Raw genomic sequence first — 21,694 nt, forward strand, 5'->3', positions numbered from 1 at the left:
TGTGGGTGTTTAAGAGTTGAGGGCAGGATGAGTTGTACTGTGACTAGAACCCTAAACTGCCTGGTTGTAAAGAATTGGGTTTGTGTGGGATGCCCATTGAAATCAGTGGAGCATAAAATCGGCATGGGGTGCAAAATGAATGCCAGTCCTGGATCCAGACCCATAACCAGATCCATCCCATTCCCACTGTGAGACTTAGGTTAAAATCAGGTCCAGTGTATCGGAATGATCTTGAATTAAAACAGTATGTTGGAAATCTAAGAAGAAAATCTTTGTCCTTTTCTTCCACAGGAAGTTATACTGAAGAGGGCGGCTGACTTAGTGGAGGCACTTTATGGCATGCCACATAATAACCAGGTAATGGCTAGTTCAATGTATCATTGTATAGTGATAACACTCTGGCAGCAAGGGCTGGGTGACTTGAGTGTCAGTGACTGAGGGTCTCTGAGGGCAAGGGCATTGAGGGCCAAGATTCTGAGGCCTGTGAAATCATGAACCAGTACTTGGACAGCCAAGAAACCAAGGTCTGGGGAACTGAGGGAGGGACAACAAGGGCTGGGTCACTGAGGTCCAGTGCACCAAGGACTGAGGTACATTGAGAGAGAAGGAACTGATGGAGGGACACTGAGGGCCATTACACTGAGGACTGATGGACATTGAGAGCGGGTGAATTGAGGAAGAGACATCGAAGGCTATCACATTGAGGACTGAGGGACATCGAGAGCTGGGGAACTGAGAACTGGGACACCTCAAAGCATGGAGAGGGAAGGCAAAAAGGGTAGGAGGTTAAGAATGTAGCTGCTGAATCCTTACATGCACTGATGTATTACTCTTTTAAACACTCTGAGAATTGGCAGTCAGCTTGTTTCTATTGGACTTAACAACTTATTTTTGCTTCAAAATGCCTGGTAGGAAATTATCCTGAAGCGAGCAGCTGACATCGCAGAGGCCCTCTACAGCGTCCCTCGGAACCACAACCAGCTTCCAGCTCTCAGTAACACATCCGTCCACGCAGGGATGATGGGAGTCAACTCCTTCAGTGGTCAGCTGGCGGTCAATGTGTCTGAATCCTCTCAGGCTGCCAATCAAGGTGAGGCTTTGACACGCTGAATGGAGTTGTCTCTGTTACTGAACAGGTTTCTCATGCCGCACCACCCCAACCTTGTCCACTCGTCCCATTAGACGGGTAAGGTAGGGAAGACTGAAGGAACTAATTTCATAGACTTTCATTGAGAATTTACAGTTCACTCATTTTTAGAGACTTTGAAATAATTTTTGTAACTGATTTTCCCGAAGAAATACCTTTTGGCAGCGTGGGGAGGTGGGAGTCTGAATGAATAAACACAAGCAGGACACACGACTGGGTCCCTTGCTGTCCCTGGTATATATCAATAATTTAGACTTAAATATAAGTGGCATGGTATGAAGGTGATTTGAAAATTGACCATATCGTCGAGAGTGATGAAGAAAACTGTAGACGGCAGGAAGATATCAATGGACTGGTCAGGTGGACATAAAAATGGCAAATAGAATTCAACCCAGAGAAGCATGAGGTAAGGACAAGCAAGACAAAGACTACACAACAAATGCAAGGACTTTGAAGCTTGCAAAGGTACATTGGAGGAGGAGGAGGCCATTCGGCCCATCTGGCCAGCTCTGCAATTCAAACAAACCATGGCTGATCATCTACCTCTGCACCATTTTCCCCCACTATCCCCGATGTCATTCGTACTCAGAAATTTTGTACATACTCAATGATTGAGCTTCCACAGCCCTCTGGGGTAGAGAATGCCTAAGACCCACCACCCTCTTCAGTGAAGAAATTCCATCTCATCTCAGTTTTAAATGACTTAACTCTTATTCTGAGAATAGAGGAGCTATGGGGTGTCTGTTTACAGATCCCTAAAGGTAGCAGGTCAGGTAGATAAGGTGGTCAAGAATGCATATGGGAGGAATGCTTTCTTTATTGGTCAAGGCCTAGAATATAATAGCTGGAGTTTTAACTATGAGAAAAGTTTGAAGAGGCTGGATTTGTTTCTCTTGGAACAGAGGAGACTGAAAGGAGATTTAATTGAGGTGTATAAAGATATGAGGGATCTATACAGAATGGATAGGAAGGACCTATTTCTGTTGGCAGAGAAGTCAAAAAGTAGGGCACATAGATTTAAAGTAATTGGCAGAAGGATTAGAAGCGAATTGATGAGATTTTTCACTCAGGGCGTGTTAAAGGTCAGGAACTCACGGCCTGCAAGGACTATAGAGGCAGAAACCCTTACTGCATTTAAAGACACTTGGATATATCCTCGAGGTGCTGTAACCCACAGGGCTCTGGAGAAAAGAAGTGAGATAGGCTGGATAGTTCCTTTTTGGCTCGCATGGACATGATGGACAAAATAGTTTCCTTCTCTGCCATAATTCCTCTTGTTCCTAACTGGATTTCCTCTTAAGTCTGAACAGGAAAACAACTGCAAAATCTTTAGTTAAATCATGCACAGGTGGCACCCGGGTGCCAGTGCCAGGGTGCCAGGCTGGCAATATCGAGCTGCCAATATGGCACCAGCCGTGTCAGGCTGCCAGCCTGCCCAGCGGCCGAACACCTGGGGGCCTCCGATCACCTGGGAGACCCTCCCCCGTGCCATTCCGGCTGGTCCCCGTTTGTGGGGACCAGTGTGAAGCAGTGCCTGGCTGATAGATGCCAGGTGCCCATTCGATCCAACAGCAGTATAGCTAAATGAGCTTTTAAGCTCTTTTAGCTATGCGAGTCTGGGTCCTGCCCATTGTGGCACTTCCCGGGAATGCACGGTAGCACAGTGGTTGCACAGCGCCAGGGACCCGGGTTCGATTCCCAGCTTGGGTCACTGTCTATATGGAATCTGCACGTCCGCCCTCTGTCTGCGTGAGTTTCCTCCGGCTCCTCCGGTTTCCTCCCACAAGTCACGAAAGACGTGCATGTTAGGTGAATTGGATATTCGGATTTCTCCCTCAGTGTACCTGAACAGCTGCTGTGTGTGGCGACTCGGGGATTTTCACAGTAACTTCATTGCAGTGTTAATGTAAGCCTACTTGTGACACTAATGAAGATTATTATTATTATTTGCTGGCCTCGTCCCGTCCCGATTCCGGCGGGATGCGGCTGGTAAATCGCGTCCTCAAATCTGGAGCTTGCATCCCTGAGGTTGGATACAGGTTGAAGAGCCCTGTTAGGAACAAAGGAACAGAAGTAGACCATTTGGCCCCTTCTGCTCTGCCATTTAGCTCAATCATGGCTGATCTTCTACCTCAACAAGATAGTCTTTCCGGACTATCCCTGTGTCCCTTAATGTAATTGTTAAAGCTGTTACTCAGCCCTGGGTCACTGTCCGTGTGGAGTTTGCACATTCTCCCTATGTCTGAGTGGGTTTCACCCCCACAACCCAAAGATGGTTAAGTGGATTGGCCACACTAAATTGCTTCTTAATTGGGAAAAAAATAATAATTGGGTACTCTAAATTTATTTTAAAAAATTAAAGGTATTATTAATGAATGGATAACTGTACAGTGTATATGGATACACTACATACAGTAATCAAAATATACCATTTGTAGCATACTTTGAACAATGAATAACACTGCATGCCGTAATCATAATATACCAACCATTGCACACATTATACATTGGAAACAATGAAAGGGTGGCACGGTGGTACAGTGTTAGCACTGCTGCCTCACAGTGCCAAGGACCCGGGTTCAATTCCAGCCTTGGGTGACTGTCTCTGTGGAGTTTGCACTTTCTCCCCGTGTCTGCGTGGGCTTCCTCCGGGTGCTCCGGTTTCCTCCCACAGTCCAAAGATATGCATGTTGGATAGATTGGCAATGTTAACTTGCCCCTTAGAGACCAGGGGTGTGTGGGTTAGTTGGGGTTATGGGGTTGCAAGGGATAGTATGGGGGCCTGTGTAGGGTGCGCTTTCAGTAGGTTACTGCTGACTTGATGGGTCGAATGGCCTCCTTCTGCATTGTAGGGATTCTATGATTTCTGCCACCTCCAGCATGAGGCCACCACCCAACACATCTTCTTCTCCCCTCCCCTGTCAACATTCCTTTCCCACAGTCCAACGGTTAGGTGGACTGGCCAGGCGAAATTGCCCCATAGTGTTCAAAAGATTACGTGGGGTTACTGGGGTATGGCTATGGGGTGCGAGATTGAGCATAGGTAGGGTTAACTTTCAGAAGGTCGGTGCAGACTCAATGGGCAGAATGACTGAATGACCTCCTTCTGCGCAGTAGTGATTCTATGATACACAGCCGACAGTGATCATAACACACCACTCGTAGTACACACACAATTTTGGCATTGATTATTCATAATGTGGGCTTAAAAAGATGGGTACTTGATGACACTATGATGCTGTACTGCTTTGAGGTTTAATCTTAGCAGTGAACATTCTGTAATCGCTGCCTGTTGACAAATTCTATAAATAGATTTTTCTACTAAAATAGCTTGACAGGATTTGGTGAAAATATAACATTACTTTTGGAACTTAATAGTGGTAACTGAATCGTGTAAATAATTGTGGGTTGTCATTTTGCTTAACTGCCTTTTAGTCTCTTATTTGTTATCTTGAGGTTTACAGATGCTCAAAATAAATACTGATTTTTTTAGTGATTTGTTTTCCCCCTAAATTTACCTACTCTGATTCTCGTTGCTACCCCTGATTGTTTTCAATGCTAAAAATAAAATCCAGAAGACTGCCTCACCTCAACTTTCCACAAAAAAATAGACAAGCTTTTAGATTGGCATTAAAGTAGACTTAAAGATCCTTACTCAATCTCTGTATTGGTGATGCATCTGGTTAAGGCACAGGCATGTGATCAGGCCCCCTACCGAGTGCCCCTGTGGGTCCTAGCAAACCCGCGGGCCTCCATCCATGCCTAGTCCAGCTAGGGGATATTCTCAGAGGAAGGATTCAGCTTGAGAGTCCTTTTCCTGTAGTGCAGACAGAGTAAAGAAGGCATTCAGTATTCAGACTGTGAATAAAAGCTAGTTTAATGATCGTGCCGATTCTTTCCTGCTTCCTGCGGGGAAATGCCAGCCCCTTCTTTACAACTGCCCAAAGTGTCACGTGTGAAAATGAGGAGTTCAGCCGACTTGTGCGCAGTGATGCAGCATTTTGGAGCATCTCTGCGAGTGTTCCTTACCTTCAGATTTGTGATGCCAGTAAAACGTTAGGAAAATAACACTTGCTCTATTACCTCTGAAAGAGAAAATGGTGAGTTGACCCATAAGACAGTCAGAATTTCTCTAGCCGTACAGGCTTGGTTTTCTGAAGTTGCACTTTTTTTATGTTAGTTTGACACAAGTGATAGGTTTCCTTTGGTGGATTATTGTGTCCATGAAAGTGAATGGTGTCTGAGCCAGAGTGGGAACAGCACAAGCAGCTCTCAAGTACAGTCATAACCCAAATAGTGTGATGCAATAATGTGCCTCATTTGCAGCCTCTGTAGACACAATCACACTGAGCCAGTGTGGATTTTCTTTCCCATTTTTGAAATCAACTGAACTCATCCCCTCTTAGGATGAGATGGTAAATTAGTGTCAAATTCCTGTTGTGGGGGTGTGTGGTGGGGTGGCACAATGGGAAAGATTTGGAGCATAATTTTCCAGGCTTTCCTGTCGGTGGATCTTCTGGTCCCGCCGATGGCGACTCCCCACGGCGGGATTCCGGGTGGTGGGACAGGCAAGGCACGTAAAACAGGGCAGACTTTGGCGGGACCAGAAGATCCTGCCGGCAGCCAATGGTGAGCCGACTCCACTGCCGAAAAACACGCCGCGCGGGGGAGGAGGCAAATTTGGCCCTTGGGTTGAGAACTGTTAAACTTCATTTTGTCTAAGGCCCTTAAAACCAGCAAAAAGAGAGGAGGGACTTAGAATTTCCATCACATCAGTCTGGGCCACATTTGCGATCTCACCCAGAGCGAAAAGGATACTGCATCATCCCGTCCCTTGCAATGGTTTTGTCTGAAAAGATTTCTTCCTCTCTTTTCATGTGGGAAATTTTCTTCTTTGCTGTCCAGAAATTGCACACTGCAATTCCTAATTTTCTGTCCTGTAAACTGTTCCTTCTACCTAGACAACCCCACATTGACGAACGGCAATAAAAGAAAAGGATTATAGTGAAGGTTCTGATATCGGAGCGCCAGCAACATCAAACCTAGGCAGCAACCTCTCAAACAAATTTTGGAACACTTGTAATGTTTATATGGAAGACAGGGGAAAAGTCAGGATTCACTAAACTCCAAAGAGAAGAATTGATCAGTATCTAACGTAGTATATTAGATGCTACTTCACAAGTCTGCGGTATCTAGGCAGTGAGAAATTACTCTGCCCTTGTAGCTGCAGTATTGCTATTTCTCTGTAATAACACCATGTGACTACACTGTGTTTTACTTTGATTGGTCTCCCTCCTAACTCTGCCACTCTTGTCATTTTTGGTGAGGTGATTCAGTTAATGACAGGTGTCAAGCAAACAGCACAGGCCCTAAGATAGGAAGAGGCCACTGCAACTAAATGCACTTCAAGCACCTCGTACTTGCTTCTGTCCTGCACCAGCTGGACGTTATGTTCACTCCCAGTTCTTGCATCTCCGGGGGTGCGGGTGGGGGGATGTGCAGATTCCTCATCTTCCATGGGGTTACAATTCATTATTTCCTCTCATAAACCTCACAACTTACATCCTATGGGACTGTGTCAAAGGCAAACATTTCCTCCTCGTCCTACTCGACCTGCCTGCGGCCTTTGACAGAGTTGACCACATCATGCTCTCCAATGTCCTCTCTCTTGTTGCTTAGCTGGATCGGACTTCTCTCACCTGGTTCCATAGCCGGAGAATCCTGACCCATCCATGTTTCTCATGCTGCTCCTTGACGACATCATCTGAATGCATAACTTTAGCTTTTACACATACACAGGTGACTGTGTATGACCCATCCCACTTCACCACCATCTCTCCCAATTTCCCCCATATCTGACATCCAGTAATGAACGAGTAGAAATTTCCTCCAATTAAATATTGGGAAAACTGAAGTCATTATTTTTGATCCACCACTCTGAATTCCTTTCTCTCAGCAATGACTCCATCCCTCTCTCTGGCAACCGTCTGAGATTAAGCTGGTCTGTTCGCAACCTTGGTGGCACATGTGATCCTGAGCTGAGCTTCTGACTTCATATTCGAACCATCACAAAGACTGCCTATTTCCACTTCCTGACTTTGCCCCTATTTTAGCTCATCTTATGCTGAAACCCTCATTCATGCCTTCATTATCTCCAGACTTGACTATTCCATTGCAGTCCTGAATGGTCTCCCACATTCTACCTTCCATATCAAATCACTCCATGACCTCGCCATCTTCTACCTCTGTAAGCTTCTTCATTCCAAAACCCTCTGAAATAACTGCGCTCATCTAATTCTGGCCACTTGAACATCTCTGATTTTAAATCCTCCACCATTGGTAGCCATGCCTTCAGTTACCTTGGTCCCAAGCTCTACACCTTTCTGCCTCACCACCTCACTTTCCTCCTTTAAGAGTCATCTCTTTGCTCAAGCTTTTGACAATCTGGCCTAATATCTCCTGATCTGACTTGATGTCATTCTTTGTTTTAGAATGCTCCTGTGAACCACCTTGGGATGTTTCATTAGGTTAAAGGCGCTATATAAATATACGTTGTTGCTGTAACTGGACCCTTTGAGCACAGTAATGACTTGATATTTAATGCTGTTTGTTGCATAGGATTAATTTTAAAAAAAAATTATTTATAAATTTAGAGTACCCAATTCTTTTTTTCCCAATTAAGGGTCAATTTAGCGTGGACATTCATCTACCCTGCACATCATTTGGTTTGTGGGGTGAAACCCAAGCAGACACGGGGACAATGCGCAAACTTTACACGGACAGTGACCGGGGGCAGAGATTCGAACCTGGGTCCTTAGCGCCATAGGCAGCAGTGCTAACCACTGTCCCACCCTTCAAATAGGATTAATTTAATAAATGTTTAGATAGAGTGCAGGCGGGCAATGGGACAATAAGGAATATGTTAAAAAGAGGGTGTTGCTCTGAATTTTACCCCTTTTTCCTCCGAGAATTCCTGTAGTGCGGAAGGATGCCATTTGGCCCATCGTGTCTGCACTGGCCCTCAGAAGGAGCACTCTATCTAGGCCCACTCCCCGCCCTATCCCTGTAAATTCCACATAACCTTCAAATCCTGGACACTAAGGGGCAGGTTAGGTGGACCAATCCACCTAACATGCTCCGGTTTCCTCCCACAGTCCAAAGATAGGCAGGTTAGGTAGATCAGCCAGGCTAAATTGCCCCTAAGTGTCCAAAAATGTGCAAGTTAGGTGGGGTTGCGGGGATGGGGCAGAGAAGTTGGCCTAAGTAGAGTGCTCTTTCAGAGGGTCAGTGCAGATTTGAAGGGCCAAATGGCATCCTCCTGCACTGTAGGGATTCTATGGTCCTTCTCCGCTAGAAAAACATTGGCCGGAATTTTACGGTTGTCACCCCGATGGGCTCTTCCGGTCCCACCGGCGACACACCCCAGCCACATGTTTTTACCGGACGTGCCTTCAACGGGAAACCCCATTGACATTGGCGGAACCAGAAGGACCCGCCGTTTGCCAATGACGGGCCGCCTCCACTGCTGTGACACATTTGGTGGGTTGTGCTGAAACTCCTGCCAATTGAATCTTGCTGGGAGGTAGTACGCACATAACAGGTGTCCCCCAGAACCTTCCCCCAGTTATCAGATTCATGTATCAGTCTCTATGGCCAGTGGATCATTCTGGTCTTTTGATGGATTGGTTATCAGAACATCTCAATATTATGACATTCCTGTAGCTATTTGTGAACTGTTGCTGTTATCTGGCTCTGAATCTGGATTAAAAGCTTGTGCGGTGTAACAAGGTCAAGATACGCAGAAAAAGGTCAATGCATTTAAGTTTAGAATCTCAGTTGGTTGGCATTTCAGTATCTGGAGCAACACAGGGAATCCAACCTTTTTAAATGTTTTAATTATTTTTTATAAATTTAGAGTACCCAATTACATCTTTCCAATTAATGGGCAATTTAGCGTGGTCAATCTACCTAACCTGCACATCTTTGGGTTGTGGGGGCGAAACCCATGCAAACACGGGGAGAATGTGTAAACTCCACACGGACAGTGACCCAGAGCCAGGATCGAACCTGGGACCTCGGCGCCGTGAGGCAGCAGAGCTAACCCATTGCGCCACCGTGCCTTTTTTTATTTCTAAGGAACCTTTTGAGGACATTTTCATCCCCTTTTGTTACGCACTGGCATACACATCAACTCCATCAAAGGGCTAGGACAATTCAGCAGATTAATATCTTCCATCATGGCTTCTCCTAGGTTAATCGATCAATCCATGCAAAGATGGGGGTTCTGTTATCACACTGGACAGTTTTTCATCCAACCCGTGCCCTTTATCAGATGCTCAGCACAAACATTAACAAAGAGCTGATTTCAAGCCATGGTGCCCAGTCAATTTTATCAAGTCTTTCGTGTTTTAGCTCCCAGGCCTTTGATATAACATCCTCTAATACAGGATGATGTGTAGACGACTGTGAGAGAGATAGTAATGATGTGTGCGTATATATCCCTTCTTCAATAAAGGTTTCACTCGCAACACAAGCAGTGTGTCTCCTCATGGATATGTGCCGAGCTCTACTCCACAGCAGACGAACTACAATTCCGTGACAACGAGTATGAATGGATATGGAAACGCTGGGATGTCCAACCTGGGAGGCTCTCCTGGTTTTCTCAATGGTTCTGCTGCCAATTCGCCATATGCCAGTAAGTAAAAACAGACGCGCACCAGATCCTACCGTCATTAAAATTGGCCTCATCTGTTTGTCCAATGTCATGTCTTAGTGAGGACTCACTAACATCTTAGCAGCATTAACATTATGAGCGATACATAAGGACCCACCCCACGTCTTTCTGTACTTTTCAATCAGTGATATGTTTGGCCATTGCATGATTATTTTGTACTAGTGCTGAAGAAAAGTTTCTATTCTGTTTCAAGCAAAGGTATTATATTACTTAGTAACAATGAACCATGCTTCAAAAGGATTCATTGTCTATAAAGAAGGACTTGCATTTATTTAGCACCGTTCGCTATCTCAGGACTGCCAATGCAATGTGTTTTGAAGTGTAGTCGCTCCAGCCCTATTTTAAAATTAGAACAGTGATAGCTAGCAGAACCAGTTTCACAGCTTGGGAAGGCAAAACCTTCCTTATCAGTCTTTGGTGGGAGCCAAGTTTACAATTAAAAGATTATCCAGCACAAAGTCCGCCGGGTCTGTTGCATTCCAAATGTCACAACTCATTTCAGATGCAAAGCCAAAATAGAGAGAAAAAAAGCCGGCCTTTTCCTGTTCTTCGATTCCAGAGAGGAGACAGTTGAGCACCAATTGATTTCAGGACCAGATCAACATTTAAACTTCCCGAGTAGTTGGTGCATGCAGACTGCCTTTGGAAAAATCGTCGGCTAGGGACAATCCTGGGGAACTTCCTTTGGGATTGGAAGACCTACAGAAACCCTGAGGAAATTCCTGCCAAATGCACACGATGGCCAATAACAGAATAAAGAGAGAGTTTGCAACTTCACGTGCAGTTTCATTAATTAAGGATTAAAACTGATCTTTGATTTTCCTTTGAGTCCAATTGAGAATTTGTGATTCTGTTTGCCACCTTGTCTCTCACACAGTTATGCAGAGAATTAGACAGCCTCCCGGCTCCTGTCCGTCACAAAGACTTTGCGCGCAATTTTCCGTCCTCGCTTGCAGCTAGGATTTTGCAGTGCCGCTGAAAGTGAATGGAGTTTTGGCTGGAACGCCAAGTTTTCTGTTCTCACTAGCAACAGGTCCCACAACAGATGAGACCGGAGAATCCTGCCCTTTGACTAGGATTTTCCGGTCCCGCCAGGGGCAGGCATCGTCACAGGCGGGACACAAAAATTTGGAGAGTGGCCAAAGTCAATCCGACCCCTGACCTTTTCAACCTGGGACTCAAAATAGGGACTCAACCCTATTGAGTCAAAGCAATTGTTGAGCCAATAAAAAGTGGATGTGAGGAACAGAAAAGCAAAACGCTGCAGATGCTGGAAATCTGAAATAAAAGCCGAAAGTGCTGGAAATGCTCAGTAGGTCGGGCAGCATCAGTGGAGAGGGGAAAACAGAGTTAACATTTCAGGAGAGTGTGGAGGCTTGTAGAGGATTTAAAACTGTGCACCCAATTCTAGAATTTCTGTAAAGATGGTGTTTATTTCTTGCAATAATCTATTGACTTCAGAGTTGGAAACAATTTAGTTAATAAGAAAAGGCACCTCACTTTAAGGGACTTACCATTCGTCCAACTTCCCCAGAATGAAAGGGCATTAGCACCATTCAGGATAGGGAACTGAATTGTAGTCAGATTAAAACCTTTAACTATCACTGAATGAATCTCCCCCAACCCCAAACTCGGCAAAGCCTCATTTGGTAAATTGCTCAGTTTGGAATGTGCCATTTAGACCAGGAGAAAGAGAGACTGGCGTGAACCCTGGTCTGTTACATTACATCCTTAGCATCGAATTATTGAACAACAGAAGCTAGATGGAGCATGGATTTCTCCACACTTAAGAGACTCAGTTTTCCGAGAGAGAGAGAGCAATAACCTGGTTTCACAGAAGCTCTACTCTTGAAAATAAACAGCGTGTGGCCAGATTTTACAGATACAGTTTACCGGGAGGAAGCCTTGCCTGTCCGGAAACTGTGGGCTTGCCGCCAGAGAACATCCAGTCATTAATGTCATGAACGGAAAATCTTGGAAGGAGCTATTTCCATTTATGGCTGGCTAATGGGTGAGCCTTCTCACTGATAACACACATTGTTAACCCATTAGTCAACAATTGTGCTCTTTGCAGTGAGGCCTGCAAGAACTCATCATTGAGCTGCATGTAATTTGTGTTGGTACCATGGAATATCTCCTGTGATGTATCTCCCCTGGCTTGGTGATATCTAAAGCCGAGATTAATTTAAAATGAAATTGGCCTCGTTCTGAACTCAGAGCTAACAAGGCCAAGGGATAAAATTGGAATCTGTGAAGATGGGAAGGGCAAAAAACAAGCATGTTATTCCATTAAAAGCAAAATACTGCGGATGCTGGAGATCTGAAATAAAAGCAGACCATGCTAGATAATCTGAGCAGGTCTTACAACTTCTGTGGAGAGAGGAAGAGTTACTAGTTCAAGTCCATATAACTCTTCTGTAGAGGAATCATATGGACTCGAAACGTTAACTCTGTTTCCCTATCCACAGATGCTGCCAGACCTGCTGAGTTTATCCAGCATTCTCTGTTTTTATATGCTATTCATATCCCTTCTGTGCTGAACTTGCTCATCTCAACCAAAGTAATAGGTGGGTTGTAGTTTCTCCAGTGAGGGAAAAGGGAATATGTTTCCTGCTCCCAGCTGGAAGTGTGTGTCTGTGTGTGTGTGTTGTGTGGGGGTGGCACAGTGGTTGGCACTGCTGCTTCACAGCACCAGGGACCCGGGTTTAATTCCAGCCTTGGGTGGCTGACTGTGTGGAGTTTGCACTTTCTCCCTGTGTCTGCATGGGTTTCCTCTGGGTGCTCTATTTTACTCCCCCAGTCCAAAGATGTGCTGGTTAGGTGGGTTGGCCATGTTAAATTGCACCTTCATGTTCAAGGGTGTGTAGGTTAGGTTAGGTGGGATTAAGGGGATAGGGTGGAGGGAGTGGGCTTAGGCAGGGTGCTCTTTCAGAGGGTTGGTGCAGACTTGTTGGGCTGAATAGCCTCCTTTTTCACTGTAGGAATTCTATTTTCTGGTGTGTGTGTGAGTGCGCGCATGTGTGTGTGTAAATGTCGGATGGATTACTGGAGAACTATACCCTAATATCGTCAAGAAAGGGGAAAAGAGGCAGAAATACGGCAGATGCAGGCATACCAACAAGTGACAGCACCATCATACATAGAAAAATTAGAAAGTTATCAGTCAGGAAAAAACTATTTAACTCACCAAGCTGGCCTCACACTCACACTCATAGGAGAGCATTGTGACTAGTACTTCCTACACTCTCACCACCCAACAGCCCATGTAACCTCTTGGGAGAGATTAAATTATTGGTTTATCGCCATTGGCTGTGCAGATGTTCAGGCCTTTCTTTAAACTGGGACCGGTTTTCTGGAAGATTCCAGAGGAGTCTGTTCCTTGAGGTTGTTGCATCAGGGATCCTGTCAAATTGTGCAATGACATTCGAAAGAATGATGGGATTTCTCAATTTACTGAAATGTGGTTCATTGTTAAACCAATCCATAGAAACCATCTTCATTGCACTGTTGTTGTCCATTTTGCTGTTTTCCTATTTTGTGTATTGTTTTCCAGCATACTGCACTGTGGGTAGGTGTTTGTTAAAGCTTCATATCCTCACACGCAGCATCCTAGATTTAGCAACCACTTAAAATAAATGGGTTACCACTGTGGTAAAATTATTGGGAAATCTAAGTAAGCAATTTAGGTCCCCTCATGAATACGCTTACGTGGGTGCTTTCATCGATGTTCCTTCAAATCTCTAAATCAAAGATTACGCTCAATTCTGAACACCTTTGCATCGCTGTTAATTAATCACAAGTAAAAATGCGAAGCCTCGCTGTATCATAGCTGAACAATGTTAGTGATCTGATATTTGTTAACGTTTCGCTGAGCCTATTCATTGTAGCTCGAGTCTTCTGTATCATTCAATGTCTAATCATAGAGAGAGCTGCTGAGGTTATCCACACAAACTTCACTTCTATACTTATTCAGGGGTTAAATTGAACTTTACACCAGGGTTTGAGGCTGGATGCTGGAAATTCAAAAACCTCCCCATAAAGGCTGCCGAGAAGGGGACGCTGTCTCTTTAACAAAAAAGGGAAGTTTTTGATTGTTCTGTGCCACTCCTACCTGACCTGTCCCGTCAGACAATGTCTCGGTCAGGCTCTCTAATTAAAAGGCGTCATCCTTAATTAAATCAATAAACTAATTGCATGAGTAATGATTAAACAACCAGCACTTTGCTCGCATTACAAGGAGCTGAGATGACCTTAGCTAAAGACATTTTTATATCTATGGCTGCTGTTTGCGTAGCTCTAATTTTCATCAATCGATTACCTTTTCTCTTATACCCACGGGTGTGTTGTCTGATTAAAAAACACTCGCTGATGACAACCATGCAGGCCCAAGGAAGGGCCATGAAAGCAGTAAGAGCAGGATGATGGGGGAATGACTAAACTGAACACGCACTGCAGACGAGCTATTGGCATACCAAAGTAATTCCTTGGTCACCCAAGAGGAAAAGGCTGGACTTGTAATTTTGCAAAAAGCAGACCAAGGGGCTGTGCCTGTTGAGGTAACTACACCATGGTGTGAGGTGGATGCTATTTGACTGTGGCACTTTTGCGTTGACCAGACCTGCCCGCCCACTCCCTCGCCTTCCACGTTTTGTCATTGTTCTTCTGTTTCTTGCCAAAGGTAAAAATCAACTCAAAAAGGCCCCCACCCCCAACCTTTTAACTTCCTTCAACCTTTTAAAATATAAACTGATGTTAACCAACAAACTCAGGGGGTTTGAAAGGGTTAAGTCACCAATGTCGCCAGGTAAGTGACCCAGTGAGTTACGACAAGTCGTTCCACTCAGCTGTGGTCACACGATTATTTTTTTCTCTCAACGTCTTAAAATGACTCAAATTGTCTTGCACCATCATTGACTAACTATCCTGAAAATGGTCGATGAATTGTACAAATTCATATATATATTTATATTTGTATATATATATATGAAAAAATATATATATGGCACCCAAATGGTTGACATATTTCCTCCTTTCTTGTTGCAGTAATGCCGTCCAGTCCTACCATGGCCTCCTCCACCAGCCTTCCTTCAAATTGTAGCAGTACCTCTGGCATTTTCTCCTTCTCGCCAGCCAATATGGTCTCTGCAGTGAAACAAAAAAGCGCCTTCGCTCCGGTGGTGAGGCCACAGACCTCCCCTCCCCCGACCTGCACCAGCGCCAACGCTAACAGTCTCCAAGGTGAGCTCACACACACCACAGGCATAGGCTGGTTTCATTCCGTGTGGTTAGATTGGAAACTCTACACTCTTAATAGGAATAATAAATAAAACATTCCGGACACATTAAACTCTCTTGAAAGTCGGGATGCATGTATAAATTGCTTTTGGGATGGCCACCCCCCTCCACTCCCCTGCCCTGAGCGTATGATATTAGAGATTTCTCATCGGTTTATCAAACTCTGCAGTATTGTAATACAATCCAAATGCGCAATGCTTTTTTTTGTTTTACAAGTCTCAACATTTCTGTTAAAATTACATTAGAATGTCTTATCAGCTCGCGACCCTCATTGTAACTACACAAGGCCACCAAGACTCCTCTTTTCTGAGAGAAAAAAAAATGTTTTTGCAGAGCCATCCTGTGAGGGTTTTGTCACAAGGAAACAGACCAGATGAGCAATGATTAAGACACAGGCACATCAGGTTTGCAGCAATTATTGTGCTAACCCTGAAAGACCTGTCATTGCTTCATATTGGCAGCTGTACGGGTTTAGCAGAGGAAGAGTTAAATATAGACCCTCATGCATATAAATCAAAGTCAGCATTCACATCTGTGAGCGTTGATAATAACAACAGAATGGCAGTGGACTTGGTCCAGGTGCCACCTTTTGCAATATAACTCCTATGGTTTCCATACCAACGCCATTGCTTCCAAAGACACTTTTCAAGCAGGGTCTTTTAAGGGGCCTTTCTGAATGAGGAGGTAAAGCAGATCCTGATTGTGAGGCTGAACGCAGTGCAGTAAAGCCCAAAAGCCATAGTCTTTGTCAGTGTGTTATCCATTCACTGTTGCGTTACTTGTTTTAAAATGAATGAATGGCTAGACTACTTTCCCTTTTCATTGGAAATCACTAATGCCATTTCCTTTTCTCTCCCTACCCCCACCCACCCTCCACCCTCTCCTTCCACACTCTCCCCACTGTTTGACCAATCTTTTGTGGACTCTAGCAAGTACTCCACTGCAGGGTCACCACAAGGGCTGGCCTTCTCCTGAATTAACACTGTACCTTAGCTGTCTACCGGTTAGCATTCAGCGCTTTCACACTGTGATCTGAGTTCGATTCCCTGTCAGGGGTGTATATTTCAGCCTGTCGAATTCTCTTTTCCCAGAGAACTTGGGAGGCTGGGTCACTGCAAATGTTCAAGGCTGAGTTAGATTTTTGATCAGCAACGGGAAGTCGAGCGTTATCACAGCACAGCATTTACAGTGCAGAAGGAGGCCATTCGGCCCATCGAGTCTACACCGGAAAGAGCACCCTACCCAAGGTCAACACCTCCACCCTATCCCCATAACCCAGTAACCCCACCCAACACTAAGGGCAATTTTGGACACTAAGGGCAATTTATCATGGAGTGTGGAAGGTGGTGGTGTCCGGCAGGGGGGGGGGGGGGGGGGGTGCGCAGACTGTACGGAGTCTGCACGTTCTTCCCGTGTCTGCGTGGGTTTCCTCCGGGTTCTCCGGTTTCCTCCCACAGTCCAAGACATGCAGGTTAGGTGGATTGGCCATAATAAATTGCTCTTAGCGGAAGGTGGAATGAGGCCACAATCAGATCAGCCATGATCGTGTCAAATGGCGCAGCAGTTTCAAGGGGCTGAATGGCCTACTACTCCTAATTTTTGTTCGCGTCAACTTTCCTCCATCTTCCATTTCACTAGAGGCTGAACAGGAATCTTACTTGCTGACTATATATTGTGCTGAACTTGCTTGAATCAGAATGAGCTGAATGATGCTGTTTGGTTGGCACCGCATCCATGCCTTTTATCAATGTCCCACCTATCCCATCACACAATAATAATAATCCTTATTGTCACAAATAGGCTTCAATGAAGTTACTGTGAAAAGCCCCTAGTCGCCACATTCCGGCGCCTGTTTGGGGAGACTGGTATGGGAGGCCAGCCGGTAACAAAGGCAATGATTTAATTTTTCTTCACAGAGAAAGGCCAATTCAACAGGTACTTCTGCACCTGGGTCTGACTCGGTGGAAGTTGGGGTCAAATAGAGGGAGTTGAAGTTGTGAATTTCCCATTGTTGCTGCCATTTGGCTGAATTGGCTATCGAAATGTTGGGTGGACGTTACTGTTTCATGCTTGTAGGTGTCTTGGAGGGCATATCACTGCCAATTCCTCAAACCAACACAGCAAGACAGTCTGCGACACAAGGACACTCGGTTTTAAAAGTACACCCTCGGTGGGGGAGTGGGGAGGGGTGGCGCAGGAAGACTTGTGGTGGGAAATCAGATTTCTGTTCTGGATTGCTTTCCACTGAGCCACTGGCACTACTCTGGAGAACATAGAGTGAGGGCTTGGATGTGATTCACTTCCTGGTTGAATAGACAGTCTAAGGCATGGTGGATAGCTACAGCAGTGAGGAACTAGAGGGTGCCAGTGTGTGTACCACCTCATTGCAATGCAAGGGGGAAAGCGAATCTCCATGAATTTGTAGTATTGAGGTTTGACTATTGAGAACACTGGCGTAAGATTATCATTAATAATGTACACTGCCATAATTAAAATGATAGCATTCATATTACAGTCACATGAATTGTGGAATACCACTCCTATTGTTCACAAAACTAAGTTACAGCAGTTTTTCTTGGTTTCTGACTCGCTGTGAGTTCCAGTGAAAGAGGGTATCACTTGAATCTTATCTGCTAAACTGGTTCATTAACTGTTTGTGTCCACGTTATATACCCTGGCCAATGCAGCTAGGCTTTCAATAGGAAATCGCAAAATGTTGCTTACTTTTAATGTATTCACCATTTGGCTAGGATCTGGGTCAGTTGTGAAATGGATCGGCAAGTACCGCCCTGAGCCTACCCAGACTTGCCTATGCTCTTCGCTAATCTCAATGGAAGAGAACATAACATGCATTTATATAGAACCTTTCGTGATTTCAGCTCATCCCAAAACACTATATAGCCAATGAAGCATTTTTGAAGTGTAGCAACTGTCGTCATGTAAAACATGTTGCAGCCGTTTTGTGTTCAATAAGCTCCTACAAATAACATCAGAAAAATATTCACTAGATGCTGCTGGAGGGATAGATGTCACTGGGACACCAAGGATGACTTCCCTGCTTGTCCGCAGATAGCAGCATGGGATGTGTTCCAGGAGCCAGAGTGGTGGACATTACCACATCTGTTCGGAAAGATAGCATCTCCTGTGGTGCAATTGCCTTCAAACTCCACGGGTTAAGAAAGGGGGAAAGTCAAAAGCAACTATGGCAGCCATTGTGATAGGTGTATCTAAGGCATATTAGGAAAGTGCATGTACCGATACTGGATGAGATTAGGGATGCCACTGTCTCCCCAGCACTCAAGTAAGACCGTGTGAACTCCTACATGAGGGACTGATCACTTAGACAAGGTACTCATGGGCTGTCAGTTTCCAGGCCAAGAAGGAATCAACAACTCGAAGGGAGGTGGGTGGGGGTGCGGTTTGGGATTTGTGGAGGAGGAGGAGTGGTGGGGCTAATGTTACTGTAATCGAGCAACGTTCTTTGCCGCTTTAACAAGCACTGACCAAAATTATATCCATTGATATGCATGTTGCCAGCATGAAGGCAAAGCAAGTACACACAAAAGGTTGGCTCAGTTAAACAGGCCATCTTTGCGTGTGGGCTGCTAAGAAGGTCATCCTGGAATTTAAAATTGTTTTCCTCTCGAACGGGAAACAAAAATGAAAGCTCAAGGGAATTTTCTGATAAAAATCTGGCAGATTTTACTTCTAATTGTCTCAGATCAAAGATAGCACACAGAACAGAAAAAGCACAGTGGGTGGGTGGAATCAAGGCAGCGAGAAGGGGCATGGTAAGAATATTGTTCCTTTAAAAAGTGATAGCCGTTTACACTGTCTGCCTGTGGTACATCATTGGGCCTGCCCATCAGAATGAACCACTTTACTGCATGACCTGTCCATGAGGTGCAGGAACCTGAACTGCGTGCGGCCAAAACTGGGTGGCAACACGTGTGCAGTCTGACCTTCCACTCTATGTCTTTCAGCATTAGATAGGAGCTTCACGTCGTCAATTTGCATTTTATTTCCCCCCCCACTCACTGGGAAATCCCTCACAGGGTCATCAGATACACATGCTAATAAGGTATTTCTGTCCACCCACCAGCCTATATCAACTGCAAAGGGATCCACCAGCCCCTCTCCATTCGAGGCTGCCTAGAGGAAATTAATCACTGCTGGTCTCTATCAGAGGGTCCCACTCCCCAGGGCTCTTTCAAACTTGCTACCACTTGCTACCCTCACTCATCTCTGTCCACCCCTCAGCCATTTTAATAGCCTAGGGTGAAAAAAGCCAGGCAGTCCTGGGCCTGGAGGAGGAACACATTTCAGTTGTTCGGTACCTTTCTGAACCTTCAGGTGCATCATAACCAAATCCAATCCTGATCTCACCTGACATCCACACAATATTCCAGCACTGGCATCACAGACATTCCTCCCCCTCCCTAATTTAGACAAATATCAAAAATAATCCCACCTAGAAAGACAAGGGCAGCTGACATATGGGAACACGGCAACCTTCATGTTCCCTTCCAAGCCACATGCCATCCTGACTTGGTGAATGTATCGCCGTTCCTTCACTGTTGCTGGGTCAAAATCCAGGAACTCCATCCATAACAGCAAAGTGGGTGTACCTACACCACATGGGCTGCAGCAGTTCAAGAAGGAAGTTCACCACCATTTTCTCAAGGGCAATTAGGGATTGGCAATAATTGGCACATCCTATGAACGAATAATAAAATTATAGCACTTTGACCACTACCCAACTCTGGGAGGGCATATTCCTGGAGGTTTCGTCACATGACTCTCTGCCTCCAAATCCCCCAGCCCTTCCTTACTGCCATTGATAACCCAACATGTCCAACCTCACAGAGTACCATTTTCCCCCGGCTATTTGGAAAGTCTTTGTTACCCAGTTGGACAATTCTTCACTCTCGAACAGCCTTTTTGTCGCAAAGTCCAATATTTTTAGAACTCAGGAACAGAAGTATTCAAAGAAAATGGATAAAACCTTTTTATTATTAATTCCCAGTTGGCTTTTCCCCAGGATTCCTCGCACCAGTGTCATGAAATCTTCAGTTTCTGAAATCTCCATGCCAGTCCCTCTCTGAGATCTGTTGGCTCAACCATAGCTTAGGGATGATGATGGGATCTTCTCAGCTGTACGGCAGTGCCATTATCCTTTTATAGACAGATCCAAAACAATGATGGAGAGGAAAAAAGAGAAACCATCCTTTAATACAAGCTAACTGCAAGGCGGGAGCAGCAGCACACTTTTGTTTCTGTTGACTCGATGGTTGATAATTGCTTCCACGGCAGAATGTTGTTTTTTCTGACAGAATTTGAATGTCAATCTCTCAATGACACCCTTTGCCCTGACCTTGAAGTGCCTAGGCCAGTTGCTGTGGTAGGCCATGCCTGGACACCACAGCTGCATCTTAGATGATAAGACCATCAGATGCAGGAGCAGAAGCAGGCCATTCGGCCCATTGAATCTGTTCCGCCATTCAATGAGATCATGACTGAACTGACACGATATTCCTCAACTACACTTTCCTGCCTTATCCCCATAACCCTTGATTCCCTTTACTCATTAAAAGTCTGTTTATCTCAGCCTTGAACATTCTTAATGACCCAGCCTCTACAGCCCTCTGTGGTAAAGAATTCCACAGATTCACTATCCTCTGAGAGAAGAAATTCCTCCTCATCTCTGTCTTAAATGGACCACCCCTTACTCTGTGAATATGCCCTCTGACCCTCGACTCTCTCACAAAGGGAACAACCACCGTGGGGAAAATCAAGGGAGTTAATTTTTGTTTTCCTCCTGGATTGGCAAAAGCAAGCTTCCAAACGACAGCAGACTTCAAAGCATGCTGCCGGCATTGTTTGTTGGCCTTCCCAGCACAGGACGTGAGTGCAGCAATGGGGACAATTGGAAGGGCAAGAATGGTAATTAGTGAGAAGACAGCAAAATTCAGTTATCAAAGTGCTGGAACTCTTCAGAAATAATTGGTTCATTGCAAAGCAAAACCAGGGCAGAGGCGCATAACAAAAGTAAAGGCAATTTGCCCATCAATAAGCTGGGATGTTGCTATTCTCTCTCCCTCGATTGTTATTAATTACACTCGAGAAATACAGAAGCAACGTGTAGTATTTTTAAAACTCCTCTGCCACCGTCCCATAGATCATTCCAGCTGCCATTTCTAGCCTCTATTTCACTAAACAAGAGGGGGCGGGGGGAAGAAAAAAAAACACCTTCCTGTTCTTTGACGTCTGAGGGCCACCAGTGCTGTGAGATTGGAGAATCTGATAGTGCTGAGACGATAAACAAAGATCAGCTGCCAAAAAAAAGAGGGAATGGGAGTGGTGGTGGGGGGTGGGGAGAAGAGCTGCGAGGTCGGGGGAGGGAGGAGGGAACAGAGCCACAGCTATACAGCAAAGGAGAGAAGGCTGTTGGATGCTGCTTGTAGAATTTTCCAACCCTCTCTCGGCCCTGAGTTGGACCACTCTGTTTCTCAGCTGTC

At 45.1% G+C, this 21,694-nt stretch overlaps 1 protein-coding gene across 4 annotated transcripts in view; it reads left to right on the forward strand.

The window, feature by feature from the left end:
- Positions 1–21,694, forward strand: part of ebf1a (EBF transcription factor 1a) — a 551,914-nt gene that overhangs the window by 525,128 nt on the left and 5,092 nt on the right. For 2 of the 4 annotated variants that reach the window (XM_072511900.1, XM_072511901.1), the window contains exons 12-15: positions 292–357; positions 913–1,090; positions 9,663–9,842; positions 14,925–15,119. In XM_072511900.1, coding sequence (XP_072368001.1) covers positions 292–357; positions 913–1,090; positions 9,663–9,842; positions 14,925–15,119 — 619 coding nt within the window. The remainder of the gene's footprint in view (positions 1–291; positions 358–912; positions 1,091–9,662; positions 9,843–14,924; positions 15,120–21,694) is intronic. The other 2 variants (XM_072511902.1, XM_072511903.1) reach the window with 1 other exon arrangement.

The sequence above is a fragment of the Scyliorhinus torazame genome, chromosome 7 (genome assembly GCF_047496885.1).
Source record: "Scyliorhinus torazame isolate Kashiwa2021f chromosome 7, sScyTor2.1, whole genome shotgun sequence".
Taxonomy (NCBI): domain Eukaryota; kingdom Metazoa; phylum Chordata; class Chondrichthyes; order Carcharhiniformes; family Scyliorhinidae; genus Scyliorhinus; species Scyliorhinus torazame.